Genomic DNA, 14,194 nt, shown 5'->3' on the forward strand with positions numbered 1-14,194 from the left:
GGTACAGCAGAGCAGTGGACAGCATGGCTGAAAAAGGGAATCCAGAGTGAATATATGTTAAGTGGAGCTGGACCTCTTAATACTTATGAAAGGAAAATTGTATTCCTCAGGACACAGTCTGACAGGTGTGAGGATTCAGATGTCCTGCATCCTGTAGTTTGGGTACTTTGAAGACACAGTGTAAGAAGTAGTGCATCCACACATGTAAAGCCTCTGTGTTTACCAAGAGTTGAACTGACCCAGAGGAGCATGAAGATGTTAAACAGATTTCACAGCCCAACAGTTCATGCTGCTTGCAGAGAAAACCCTGCAGCCTCAGAGCAAAGCTGATAATTTATTTGCCTTTGTCTTTCATGAAAAATTTTCGAGGAGATGAAGCTGCACAAAGATATTTTTGAGATTTTAATGATTGCACAATACATTTTAATTTGAACGAAACAACCTCTAAGTAATTGCAGAGTAACTCTTCTGCTTACTGGGGATTCACTGCATTTGGTGTGGGGATAGGAGCTGGTATTAACCACTGCAGCTCTTAACTCACACAGCATTAACCAAGACCCTCAGTGTTCTCAATTGCTTTCCAAATCAGTTGCTTTACAGTGCAGTAACCACTGCTCATGAAAAAAAAAAAAAAATCTCTTTCTAGTACCCATTCTGCCTGCTCACTAATATGGGAAGAGAATGAGATTTAAACCCTGTGGCTGTTGGTGAGACAGACAGGATGCAAAGACAGAGCTACAGTGCCTGCTCTGCAGTTGGCAAGTGTTAATCCTGAGGTCAAGAGGTTACAGCAGTGGCAAACCAGGGCTGACTTAATTACCATGGACTTTTCCTGATTGATCTGTTTACTTGCTGTGTTCTTTCAGGACCCCGTCAAAGACGGTGAAACAAAAATCAAGGCGGACTATGCTCAGCTGTTTGAGGATATGCAGAATGCATTTCGCAGTCTGGAAGACTAGGCTCGACCTCTGTGACCACTCCAGTTTGTCCTCTCAGTTCCTCATCTCAGCTCCTCTGCTTCCCTACCTTACAAGAATGATGCAACAGTACTTGAGTTGATAAATAACCCTGTGTTTCCCCTGTTCATACTCAGAGATTGTCTTTACAAGAAACATTCCTCTTAGTTTGTATTTGGCATTGCTTTGTGCGTCTGAAGTGGTGAATGATGTGTGAATGGGCATGGCTGAGTGAGGAAATGCTGTTGTACACTTCTAGGGTGGGAAAAACTTCACCTTTCCTCTCCCAGCTCTCCTGGTAACCAGTCTTTCACCTCAGAGTGTAACCAGTTGAGCTGCACTGGCAGCTCAGAGGAGGTGTAGGTCTTCACGCAGTCATGCAGTACATCGCGAGCTGGCAGTGGGAAGGGCATTTACACCTGCCACTTTGCTAAGTGACTATCAGACATAGAACTCCCTGTTCTCAAACAGAATTTCTGACCGTATTCTGATGACATGTTGATACAACCAAAAATTCTTCACTACTCTGTCATTTCTGAGTCTCTCAGCTGAGTCTTTTGGTACTGAAATGTGGTAGTTCTGGTCCTCTCAGGAAGGGACTAACTAGAAGACGAGCATATGCAAGCGACTGGTATAATTTTGTACACTGGAGAAATACAATTTTATCTTCCTACTTAATGCAGATAGGACTGTTGGACTCAGCATCAGCTAAAATCAAAGCCACAGGTGCTCAGCTTCCAGCAGAATTTTACCTTCTTGGCTCCCTTTCATCCCGTAAAATTTCCTGACACTCAGCTGCTTTACTTTGTGAAACTTGTGATGCCGCCATGTACTGCAGGGCATGGTTGGCAAGGTACGTGCTGACCACAGCGTGGTCCTTCCTTGGTGGTGCTCTGCCAGCGCAGTTGCCCCCAGTGCAATGCCCAGGTTATGCCAAGGAAAGGAAAGCACGTGCTTAGCCTTCTTCCTCCACCTGTGCTCACCTGGCCTGTTGGGTGGTGGCACAGAAGGTCCCCAGTTCTTGTGTAAGAGGAATGTATGATGCTCAGCTGGGGGCAGGGGATGAATGGGGGAAGGTTGACGAGTACAAAATGTATTTACTCCTGCCTTGTTGATTACGATGCAAGAAGAAACCAGTGGCTCTGGTCTTCTGCTCTGTGCTCTGGAAGCACTCTGTCAAGCAGCTGAAACTGCTGTCTCTTGGGCTTTTTTATTGGTAAAACTAGACTGAGATAAGAAATGAGCAGAGCGCAGCCTTTCTGTCAAACTCCCCAAGCCCAGCACTCATCCCATTGTTCCAGAGTGCAAGAGAGAGAGATGCTGGCATCCTCTCCAGTCTCTCCCTCTTGATTGTGTCAGGTGGCATCCCGTGCCCTGCTGGGTTCCAGCTGCCACCTACTGCTTTGTCAGTCCTGAGACAGCACCTGTTGTTGGTGACACCGTGCCTGCGTGAGCGTTAATTCTGCACTGAAGTATTTCCACCGGCGCCAGCTTTGAACAGTAGTGATGCAAAGGGATCTTGTGCTACGGACCAAATGCTGCCACTTCCATTATGGTATCAACCCACTGTTTGTCAGGGGAGAGCCCAGCTGAAACTTAAAGGGATTGACTATTTTTGGTTCTCCCAAAAAGAAACTGCTCCTCCAGCTGATATTCTGGTAGTGAACGCTTAAGTTTACAGCTCACTAAACTTTTGGTGTATGCTGCTTATTTTATCAACGAGCATGTGTGAATGAGTAGTCACCATCCAAGCCCTTGCTGGGCTCATTGTTTGTACCCTTCACCACTGTACAATGTAGCATTTCATGCTAGGAACCAGATGTTCTTATCTCTTTAAATAGAGGATGTTATAAACTTTACAGAAGATGTCTAAGATAATGCAGTTCTAATATTTATTGTGCTGTACCTGGCCCTGAAGTGTGACCAGTTCAAAGTTTCATATATATTTTTGTCCTTTTTGTTTCGTGTCTGTTTTCAGTGTTGAGATTCTGATGTTCACTGTGTCCTGCAAGTCTTCCTTCCACAGCTGTGGGAGGAATTACAACATGGGCGGAACCCCACCACCTACTTTATCTTGTATATTTCATAATGTACGTTGCTGGAAATTGTGTAAAAAAATAAATTAAAAAAATTGTTCAAGTCAATGAAAATAAAATTGATTTAAATTAGGTTTTATCTGTCCTATTTTTTTTATGTCAAACCAAACCTGTGCTAAACAGTAGTGTACACAGCAGCTCATCACAAAAGGTGACAGCTTGCTTAGAAAAAATTATCGCTTTAGGGATTTTTTCAAAACTGCAAGCAGTTATTTGGCATGGAATCTTTACTTCAGTTCTCCCATTCCACTACAGCTTGCACAATCTCCTCACACCTTACATGAATGAGTTACAAAGTAGTAAATACTCTTAGGGCAGGTATTTTAGGATTAATTTTAATACAATAAAAGTGTAACTGTAAGCTTGCCTTTTGCTGCCACGCATGCAAAACAACCATAATTGTATCATTTGAGGGCACTTGGCACTTTGGATCAGAAGCTGAGCAGCACTACTGCCCAGAGCAACTCCTTTTGAATAAGGAGTTGAGACCTTCTGTGAACAGCAACATATCAATAAGGAATACACTAAAAACATCACACTTGGCCCATTTTGTAGATTTGATCACTCTGTAACACCTCTTTGAAGAAAGTGTTCTGGTATTTCATAGAATATATTAAGAGATACAGCAAGCTGCAGGTGTTCAAGTAATTCCACCACCTCACTCACAAAGGGTTGGAAGTCATAAGCTCATTTCCTGGCAATCATGGAGCAGTAGTTCTCAGCAGATGTTAAGAAATCCATCAAGTGAAGTGATGAGTTCAGGTTTTGGCAGTCTGGAAGTTACCAACAGGCAATGTCCTCACTTCATCCACTCGACTTTTGTGGATCTGGAAGGCCGGCGTCACCCAGCGGCCACAGGAACACTGGTCCCCCCTCCAGCTGAAGGAGCCCAGCTTCGACGTGCATTTGGGACACAGAAGCTGCAAGAAAAGCCCAGGACTCAGTCTAAGACGTGTGCTGATGTGGACCTAGTTAGAAATGGGCCAAAAAGCCAAACTGGAAGGGCTCTTTAGCCCTAGGGTGTAGCAGGCAGCTTTGCTGGCAGATGGCAGGGTGTGGAGATGCAGCTGCTGGGACCTGGTGGGATTCCAAGATGGTTTTACCAGGGTCCAAAGGACTCGGTCAGCCTGAGACTGCAACAGGTTTCTGAAGTCCCACAAATCTCTCTCATAATAGAAACAAACAGCAGATAAATCCTCTCCAAGATCCTGGCTGGTATTGCCAGCACAAGCAGAGCATCAGCTCATTTCCTTGTGAAAAAGTATTTTACATTTAAGCATCTGCCTGCAAGCTGCAAAATTCACATCAGAAAGGCTGGGGAGGCCTAGGACCTTGTATGGGGGCTTTCCTTTCGGGGAAGAAACACAATTCTGCCTTCGCAAAAAAAAAAAAACCACCCCCCCTCCCCCCCCAAAAAAACCAAAAAAACCAACAAAAAATAAAAACCCCAAACCAAAAATCCAAAGACTAAAGTGCACGCTCCACTTCACCTGTCCTTCCATTACTCCAAGCAATGCCGGTTCCATCCACTGCACGGGCTCGATGAAGTAGGAGGTGCACTTTTCCTGGCCATTCCCAGAAAGCCGTGCAGACTCTGTTACCCTCTTGTGGGCAAAGGCTGTCGGTCCCATTCCTTCCGTGTGGGACAAAATGCTGGAGCTACGGAACAGAGCGCGTCTGTCCTCCAGGAAATGGGAAAAAAGAAGTAAAACAAACGGGTTTTTTAACTGGGCAAATTTACAGACAATAGAAAATAAGGATATGGGTCTCCTGACTCTCAATAATTAAACAGGAGTACAAATCATACTTTTTTTTATTAGTCTGGAAGGTTTGCAAGCACAACTCCAGGGAACAAAAGGTTTTGTATTTTGTAGTTTTCTTTTTTTTTTTTTTTTGCAAACACAGTATGGAAACTTAAGCAACAGCTCATCCCTGACCTGACAAAAATTACATGCCCATTGATTCACACAGGTTATTCTATTCTTGAGTAGATTTCCCAATGACATTTTAAGGAGAAATAGAAAGTACTTTATAAATATACAAAAATACATATTTTTTATATATAAAAGTACCTGCATTTCCTGCATCTGTAGAGAACCTCTGTGTTCAAAGTTTGACATACAGTGGTGGGATCAACTGCAAAGACTTCTCGGGGCAAGTCTTGAGGTTCTGCAGAGGGGTCAGGACCATGTTGTGAATCAGGTCAGCTCAGCCACGCTGCATTCCTGGGAATGAGACAGGAGTGTGCCTCTGCCCCAGTCACAGCCTGCAGGAGCCACCTTCTTTCCTTTCATTTGCTCTCTCACCGATTCCAATAGGTTAAGCTAAAAACAAAACAGCCTCATCCCACCATACCTGAGACTGGGATTTGCTTAATGCAAGGAACTGGGATCTAGACTATGGCCTCAATCATGGTAAAACAATGATATTTTGCTCTATGTTCTTACTTCAGCAGAAATTAAAGGTACAGGAGGTTTCTGAGCAGTTGTGCCAATGTTTTAGTGCCCAAAATACAGAAAGTCAGCTGGCCAATGAGAACTGCTAAGGACAATGACACATAAAGGGCAACAGCACTGTGATGCAACACTCAGATCTTGCAAGAAAAGCTACAGATTATCATTTTATTATAAAATTACACGGATCCACACATATCTTTTTGCAAATTAAGCTATGAAAGTTTACTTCATTACCTGAATTTCAACTTTATCTCAAGTTTTGCATGTTATTTTTTTCATCACATTGACATATTTTCTGAAGATGCTGTTTGCTTTGCCAGGGATGTAAAAATCACAAAAAATATCAAATTGACCTTTACTATTTTTCGCTCTTTTCTAAAGAGCGCAGCTCCTTACAGATTTTATTTCCCTCTAAAAGACACATTTTCCCCTCCCCACTGATGAGCTGGGATTCTCTAGGGCTGGTGCAACGTGAATAGTTGCCCTGGCCAAGCGCAGGCTCGGCTCCTTTGAGGGCCACACTCGAAGTCAAACCCCTTTGACAGGGCTCATTCCTGGACTCGGGATCGTTCCCTGCTGGGACTCAGCTCCGCGCACCCGCGCTGCTCCCACTCACCGGAGAACCTCTGGCTGAGCATCTCCAGCCGGTACCGCTTGTAGAGCACGCTGCTGGCGTCCACGGCGCACCCCATCGCCTCGTAGAGCTTCAGCTGCGCCTGGAAGCCCGGGTTCACCCTACGGTGGGGCCGAGAGCAGAGCGGGGTGAGGGAGGCGCCGGCCGGGCGCGGGGGGCGCGGGCAGGACACTCACTGCGCGTCCGGCTTGGCGGCCCTCACGGCGGCGAGCGCCTCCTCCCAGCCCAGCCCCTGCGTCTTCATCAGGTAGGCGGCGACCACGGCCACGCTGCGGCTCACCCCGGCGTGGCTGCAAGGCAAGGGCGGCCCGTCAGCGGCAGCGCCGCCGCGGACAGCGCCGGGCCCCGCCGCGGCCCCGGGCTCACCAGCGGACGAGCGCGGCGCCGCCGCCCGCCCGGGCCGCGCCCAGGAACGCGGCGCACTCGTCCAGGCGGCTCAGCAGGTCCGCGCCGGGCTCGTCCCGCGCCCGGACGTGCATGGCCCGCAGCCCCGGCACGGCCGGCGGCTCCTCCGCGTCCACCGTCAGCACCGCCACCACCCCCGCCGCCGACAGCGCCGCCGGGGACGAGCAGGACTCCGCGCCGCCCACGTAGAGCCCCGCCAGCACCGGCACCATCCCGCCGGGAGCCGCCATGGCTGCGGGAGCCGGGAGGGAAGCGCCGCCCCCGGGGCGGCAGCGCTTTCCGCTTCCCTTGCCGGTGGGGAAGGTTTAATTTCCGTAGTAATCGTCACGCAGCTGTGCCTACCGGGGAGATTGTCTCCTCGCCGCCTCTATGAGTGTCTGTCTTAACTCGGCTTTTTTCCCCCCATCCCTCTGTCTCCTTACAAATGCTCAGAAAATAAGTATGTATCACAAGAGCGGTCAGGTTGCAAGGGACCACCGTGGGTCATTTGGTCCAAGCTCCCCGCTCAAGCACGGTCGTCCAAAAGCACACGCTACAGGATTGTGTCCAGACGGTTCTGGAGTACCTCCAGTGAGGGAGACTCCTGACAGACAACAGAGAGAATAGAAATATTCAGTTCCCCTTGAAGCTCCTAAATAGAAGTTAAATACTAACTAGCAAAATAGATAAAGGAGTATAAAAGTAGACACACGGGATGCTAAATATAGCTGGAACCAGTGGATAAACAGATAATGAGGAATATAGTGGCTTATGTGGCAAAGCCATGTAACAAGAAGCAATAGTGCATGCCCTAAAAGAAGTTCAAGCCAAGGTCATCTGCATCATTGGGGGTGTCAGGAAAATCCACAAACGCCAGAGGTTTATGTCTAAAAAGGAGACAGAGGAGCCCTGAACTTGATTTGAATAAAGGGAGAGTTCACTGGAGCACACACTTGCAGGGTTTTCTCTCTCAAGGTTTAGGAGGGCACAGCCACCTTTTATCCTGAACTCCCGGCCCCATGTTGCCCTCTTCCTTTCCCCATTGCTGAGGTACTGGAAAAGTACAGCCTTCCTGAACTGCTTGCCACATATTCCCACCTTGAACCTACTGTTTTATCCCAAAATTCAGAAGTGCAGACCCTTGACTCTTTCAGGAACCAAGCTCTCTGGGCTCTGCAACAAACCTGCTGCCCAAAGTTGGCAGAGATATTAAGATCCATGTCAAAGACTTTAACACCCATACCTTTACCCATCAAATTGTTTGTGAAGACATTAGCTTTCCTCTCAGGGGCACTCAGTGAGTATGACCACCAGAAACCCCTTTAGATGACCCTCTAGGACCATAAAGGATTTCCAAGGGGGATCCATGCAAATTAGTTCTAGGAAAAGTGATGTTTCTGTATAGGAAGTGCACTGCAATGAATATGTATAGTTATGATGGAATTTTACTCTGGACATAGCTATATTGGAGAAGATACCTTCTGGGAATCCAGCACACTCATAATAAAGAATCCCTGATCTCTTATACTTTAAATTGTGTTGGCAAGTTTAATTGCCAGCTGTTTTCTGTCTCACTCCACACCTCTCTGGACAACTTGATCCAGTGCATGATCACTCACACAGTAAAGTTCTTCCTCGTGGTCAGGAAAAACTTCCTGTGCATCAGTTTCTGCCTGTGTCCTAGTGGCTGGCACCAGTGAGAAGAGCCTGGCTCCATCCACTTTTTATACTGGCAAAATGCCAAGTTTTGTTATAAAGACCTGTGCTATGCTCTTTCCATGGCTGGGAGACAGAACCTTACCCTGTCTCTGCTATATGGGATAGAAGAGCCTAAAGTCCCTAACTCCCATCTCTGGGGAATTGTTCTAGTGCAGCTCCGTGTGACAGCTGTAGGCAAAACTTGCAAAAACATCTGCAAGGGCCTCTGGGATCCTTGCAGGCTGCTGACTAGCCACGGAGGAGGTGAGACTGGCAGTCACCTCAGACCTGATAAGGTGAAGCTGAAACCAGAGAAGGGAGGTTGCTATCCCTTTCCCGCAGGAGAAGAGGATGGAGCTGGGATGCCGCGGAGCAGCTGCCATGCTGCAGGAGGGATGGGCCACCACAGAGATGCTGTGAGGATGCTGCCCACGAGACACCTCCTCACCAGTGCCAGCAGACAGCGTGCACCAGTTGCCAGTCTCACTGGGAGATGGCCAGTGGGATGGCAGCTTCCAGAGCTGTGGAGTTTCCATGTGCTGCTGGTGGCCCACTGAGCAGACTGAGACGACTCTTTGTAGTTGAGATTGACCCCAAGGTTTCCAAGGGTGCAAGGGCACTGCTTAAAGTTTGCTGCCATCCTGCCTCACATCCCATGCCTGCTCTAGTGCCTGTGAGATTGTGGGATTGTGCAGCAGTCCAGCTGGCAAGCTGCTCCCGAGAAAGGCAGATCCTCTCTTTGGATGGATTAGTTCTAAATCGCATAAATGTGACCCAGAGGGTGTGCCTGTGTATCTGAGTAAGGGGAGTCTCTGACAGCTCTCATTTTGATTATTTTAAGCTACATAAATGTGCAAAATGTCCTCTTCCAGTTGCCATTGCCACCAGCGAGAAACGAAAGGTTTACTGAAAAAGCATTTAAAAATGCAGGCAACTTTCCAGTAACAGCAGGGTGAAAAAAGCATACATACTGAAAAGAAAGATAGGTGGAAATTAAAACCAGATAAAACTGTGTATGGACCTTTACTTGTGAAAGCAGGTAACAGTTGTAGCAAACTACCACGGGGAAAAAACAGATTATTCATTTCTTGAGGGATCTGAAAAAAGTCTGCAGACAACTGCAAGTTACTGAAGGGGCTATGAGTTTTACAGCAGGGTTATATTATCCAGGTATTATGTGAATACTAAGGGGTGGTCAATAATCTCTGTTAACCTTCAAATCTGTGAGTGTGCAGGGGCAAACAGTACTGTCTGCAACTAAAACCAGACAGGGCTTGATGCAGGATCCCAAGAGGTTGGTCCAGTGGTAGTGTTAGCACTGCAGTCCTCCACGCTGCTTTCTAAAGCCATGGATAATCAGGGAATGTGAAAAAGATGTGATTTCAAACTGAAAAGCTGTAGTGGGGGTAAGAACAAAGTCCTTGGGGCAGAGCCCACAGACAGCTCGGTACCTAATGGCTTCACATGACCAAAACTGCACTCCCTAAACCTCACTGTTTCTCTGCACACCCCCTTCGCTGTGTTTGCCACCTGCAGCCTGAGGCGATGTGTCCTGAGTTTGCTCATGACTCCCAAATTAGAGTAAATATTTTTTTCAGTCTGATTTGCAAACGCTTGTTCTCCCCCCACCTCCGCCTCCCCCCATCACCTTCTCCTCTACCACCGAAAATTGTGATGTTCTCCCCCAGGTTCCAGGAAACCGTGTGACTAATTAAGCAGTTGCGGGAGCTCAGGTGCAAAGAAAAGGCCAGTCAGATGATGGGCTGCTGCCCACTCACTCCAGCAAGTGCATTCCATCTCTGTGTGTGTCTGCCCTGCTGCTTCCTAAGGGAAAGGAAAATGCCAGCCTTCTCTGGGCTGCCCAGAGATGGATCCTCACAGCACAACCAGGATACAGCAAAACCGATTTTCCTGCTGTGCGAGCAAAAGCACCTGGGCAGAGGCATAACACTCTCTTCCCTCCTAGAAGAATTGGTCTGCATCTTCATTGCACAGCAGGGTGGCTCTGTCCCTTCTGGCTTATGGGTCATTTGGGGTCTGTACATCAGAGGATTTGTGAGAAGAGTCTGCAGCCCACAGCCCGGGTTGCCAGAGGTGGCACACAGTGAAGTAGTGGGGACATCTTCAAAAAGCCATATGTGAGAGACAGCAGCTCTGGATTTCTGTGTCTTCCTCACATCTAAATGCAGCAGGAACTTACTTTGCATGGGTCCAGCTGGTGAAGGGGCCTGGTACCATTTCTTGCCTCATGGAGAAAGGGTGTTTTGCTGAGCTTAGAACTCTGTGGGAGCTGGGAAGTCCTCCATGGCAGGATCGCATCCCTTAGAGCAAGGACTTTCCAGCAGTCTCTGTGCTTCTAGCAGCAAATTTATCTTCTGATTTTTGAAAGGCTGCCCTTTCCTGCATAACTACACTCTGTGTGTCTGTATTCATGTGTTTACCTTTATCCATATACCAAGAGGAAGAATTGCTTCATCTCCCAGCAGGAAACCTCAGACTTGCAGAGGCAGCTAGAGAAACAACAGAGAAAGAGGCACACTCTTGATGCTCTGCAGGAGGATTTCATCACAGCCCTGCGTGGGTGGGATGTTCCTACCTGTCTCCACTCTCTCGGCATCTGCAGACATGCAGTTACTCCACATGTCAGACAAAAAAGAAGAGTTTTCCAACTGCAGATCTGATGCTCAATTACAGAATGGAGCCTGACAGCTACTACTACTGGGTATTAATAACTCTGCTTCACTTTATGGCTTTAACAGCTGTAGCAACCAAGATTTATGATGACACATTACGTTCAGCAATGCATCACATAAGGAAACTAATCTGACAGTGCCAGGTCACTGAGCTCACTTACAGGCTTTTAAGTGAGTTTCTTCTGCCAGATTTGCTGCCCTATTTACTGGATAAAAATGAACAACTTGCACCGTTTTAATATAACTCCGTACTTGCATCTGTTTTGACAGCTCTCAGACTCTTTTCCTTTTGTCACATTGCCTTCCCAGGATCCAGCTGATCCTTCTTCATTCCCCATCCTCTGTCTGAAAACCCCTTGAAACACGTCCAGTGCTGTGTTTCCTGAAGAAGGGTACACCCCAGGAGAGGGAGGAGGGTGGAAGCTGGGAGGAAACACTGGAGCAACAGGCAGAGATGAGGGATGGAGCAGCTGTGGGAGAAAGGGAAGATGACAATTGTCCAAGAGCAGAGGAGCATGGTGGCTGCCAGCATTCACTGTCTTGTGGCAGGATTTTATCTGTATCCCAGTCGCTCTTGGAGAAAGTGTCTTGCAAAGACTGGGCTCACCCATTACTTCTCCCTAGACTTAGAATTAGAACTGGCAGCAGCAAAGTCCTAAATAACTGCTAAACATTAGGATGGTACCCTGGAGCTGTGTCTGGGCCTGTGTCGGCCCCCTCAGCAGCCACAGCAGTGGCCCACAATTTTGAATCTCTTGTCTCAGCAGTGAGCTGTATATTTCCATGTTTTCTGTCCTCATGGCACCATAATCCACTGCACAGACACAGGTGGATGGGTAGCAGGGGTAAATGGGCTCGTTCATTCCTCAAAGATGCATTCCTCATTATTCCTGCAATTTGCTTAGGAGCCTGGTCCAGTTTTCATGGCATTTCCAGTCTCCATCCCAAGGACCCTTTGTGTGGCACCTGTGAAAAGCAGTTAAAAAGAACAAGTTTATTGTCAGGAGATCTAAGTTCACTGCAGACACTACTGTGCAGTGTACTGCTCCCCTGACAAACACTCAAGCTCTGCTAGTCAGAGGATAAAGAAAACACTCTAGAATAGAGTGGAGAAACCTCTTTGTGTTTACAAATGTTTTTGTGAAACAAGAACTTTTAAACAAATAATGTAAAGTATGAACTTTAAAGTATGGAGTTCACGTTTCTTCCTTTGATGAATACTTTAACATCCCTAATAGCAGTATCTGCTGCAGTTTATCTTTCTCTATATTGGTATCTAATAAATATTCCCAATAGAAAATATTTCTTAATAAGTATTTTAATTGCTCCCAGCGTGGCAACAGAAAATATGCTACCCAAAATCATCGGTTATTGTCAAAAGGCAATATTATTTGAGGCAGAAATCTTGCTGAAGAAATATGCTTAAGAGGTGAGATCATTCACTATTTTAATCTTCAAGTGAGACATTTCCTTAGAAGTGGTTATGCTTCCTTCATGTGTGCTACTACTTCTCTTTGAGTTCCGTATTCCTCTTTTTAATTTTAGAAACATAGGGAAAAAGTGTTGAGAGACATCTGGATCCTCATGTCCAGCTCCATACCATCACAGGCAATCATATTACATATTTTCTTTTCTAGCTTCACCTTAAACCTAGTTTTATTCCCTTGCCTCCTGCAAGGCTCTGAAATCTCATGATTTATCTCATTGGACAACAAGATGGTAGCTTCCCTCAAATCTGATTCTTGTGCCAATGTTATCCTTTAATTTAAATAGGTCATTTTGTTTCCTGTTATTTATCCCAGTGGGGCAATATTGGAGTAAAATAAATAATTATCTAACCCATCCCTATTCCTGCTCAGTTCTGGCTTTGTAGGTGAAACAAGGCTGTTGTGTTTGCTGGGCAAAAAGGAGCTTTCCAGTTTCCTCATTCAAGGCCAACTCTTCTCCATATGTGTGCAGGTTTTAATTCATCTTTCTTGACTGTGTATGGCCAAACAGTATAACAGATGTAGTGGTGATTTTTTTTTTCCAATGCTTTGTAAGTACTTTTTTTACTTCTACTAGGATTATGTCAGCTGGCCTGTCCTAGGTTGTGCTGATTTTTTCCCCCCACTTCTATTGAGTCCTGAATATCCTAACAAATGGCAGATACCCCTGCATTTGATGAAACGTTATGTTCTCGTCAGAAATGGTGACTTTTGCACCCAGAATGCATGATCTGGCACCCTGCACTATTAACCACCAGCTGATTTTTATGACATTGCATCTCCAAGTTGATTCCTGTCCAGTGATTCCGTCATCCCTGTCCGTGTGCGCAGAGCCTCCCACAGCCCATCAGCCACAGTTTCCAGTAGCTGCTGTTTCAGCACTGCTCCAACATCCTTGTGAGCCCATCCTTGTAGGTTCTGGATGAGCGCCTGCTTTGGCTGTTCCAAATCGAGCACCACAGAGAACTCTTTGGCAGAGCTGGATGTCTGGGATCTCTGCTGACAGCTGCTCTGTCTAGGACAAGGTGCCTTCAGGGAAGCCCCGTTGTATTTCAGTAAGCCCACAGATTCACAGAATCACAGAACCAATTAGGTTGGAAAAGACCTCTGAGGTCATCGAGTTCAACCTATGACCAAACACCACCATGTCAACTTGATAATGGCACTGAATGCCACATCCAGTCTCCCTTTAAACAACTCCAGAGATGGTGATTTCATCATCTCCCTGAGCAGTCCATTCCAATGTCTAATCTCCCTTTCAGTGAAGAATTTCTTCCTAATGTCCAGCCTGAACCTGCCACAGCTTAAGACGGTCGTCTCCTGTCACTTGTTGTCTGGAAGAAGAGACTGATGACCACGCGGCTACATGCTCCTTTCAGGCAGTTGCTGGGAGCAATAAGCTCTCTCCTGACCCTCCTTTTCTCCAGACTAAGCAACCTCACCTCCTTCAGCCTTTCATCATGGGACTTGTGCTCCAGATCCTTCACCAACTTCGTTGCTCTTCTTTGGAGGCGCTTCAGCCCCGCAATGTCCTTCCTGAACGGAGGGGCCCCTGGAAAATATACACAACCTTTTTATACAAGTTTGTATTTATATGGGAGTGGCGAGCTGTGTGTGGAGTTCGCGGGGCGAGCCCCCGCGGTGGCGGCCGAGGGCTCCGGGGCTCGGGGGCCGCCCCCGCCCGCTCCCGCCCCGAGCGCCGCAGGGCTCCCCTGGCGGAGCGCCCGGCGGCCGGACCGGCGGCCAGAGCCGCCCCCGCTGCCGGGAGGGCCGGGCCGGGCCGGGCCGGG

The 14,194-nt window shown here is 47.3% G+C and overlaps 2 protein-coding genes and 1 long non-coding RNA gene across 3 annotated transcripts in view; 1 reads left to right on the forward strand and 2 right to left on the reverse strand.

Moving 5' to 3' along the window:
• The window catches only part of ATP6V1A (ATPase H+ transporting V1 subunit A), a 30,561-nt gene extending 27,437 nt beyond the window's left edge, over positions 1 to 3,124 (forward strand). The window contains exon 15 of the mRNA XM_059838123.1: positions 867 to 3,124. Coding sequence (XP_059694106.1) covers positions 867 to 959 — 93 coding nt within the window. The 3' untranslated portion in view covers positions 960 to 3,124. The remainder of the gene's footprint in view (positions 1 to 866) is intronic.
• A 137-nt stretch (positions 3,125 to 3,261) lies between these two features.
• On the reverse strand, positions 3,262 to 6,810 carry DUSP12 (dual specificity phosphatase 12). The gene is made up of 6 exons (XM_059838124.1): positions 6,509 to 6,810; positions 6,319 to 6,432; positions 6,125 to 6,243; positions 5,125 to 5,221; positions 4,543 to 4,729; positions 3,262 to 3,972 (listed from the first exon to the last, which is right to left on the reverse strand). Exons 1-6 carry the CDS (start codon positions 6,775 to 6,777, stop codon positions 3,811 to 3,813), a joined length of 948 nt encoding a protein of 315 aa, XP_059694107.1. The 5' UTR covers positions 6,778 to 6,810; the 3' UTR covers positions 3,262 to 3,810.
• Positions 6,811 to 9,126: 2,316 nt separating this feature from the next.
• Positions 9,127 to 14,119, reverse strand: LOC132323185 (uncharacterized). Its single transcript, XR_009485278.1, has 2 exons — positions 13,847 to 14,119; positions 9,127 to 11,883 (listed from the first exon to the last, which is right to left on the reverse strand). It is a non-coding gene; the product is annotated as an uncharacterized LOC132323185 (long non-coding RNA).
• Positions 14,120 to 14,194: the final 75 nt, after the last annotated feature.

This window comes from Haemorhous mexicanus, chromosome 2 (genome assembly GCF_027477595.1).
Source record: "Haemorhous mexicanus isolate bHaeMex1 chromosome 2, bHaeMex1.pri, whole genome shotgun sequence".
Classification (NCBI taxonomy): Eukaryota; Metazoa; Chordata; class Aves; order Passeriformes; family Fringillidae; genus Haemorhous; species Haemorhous mexicanus.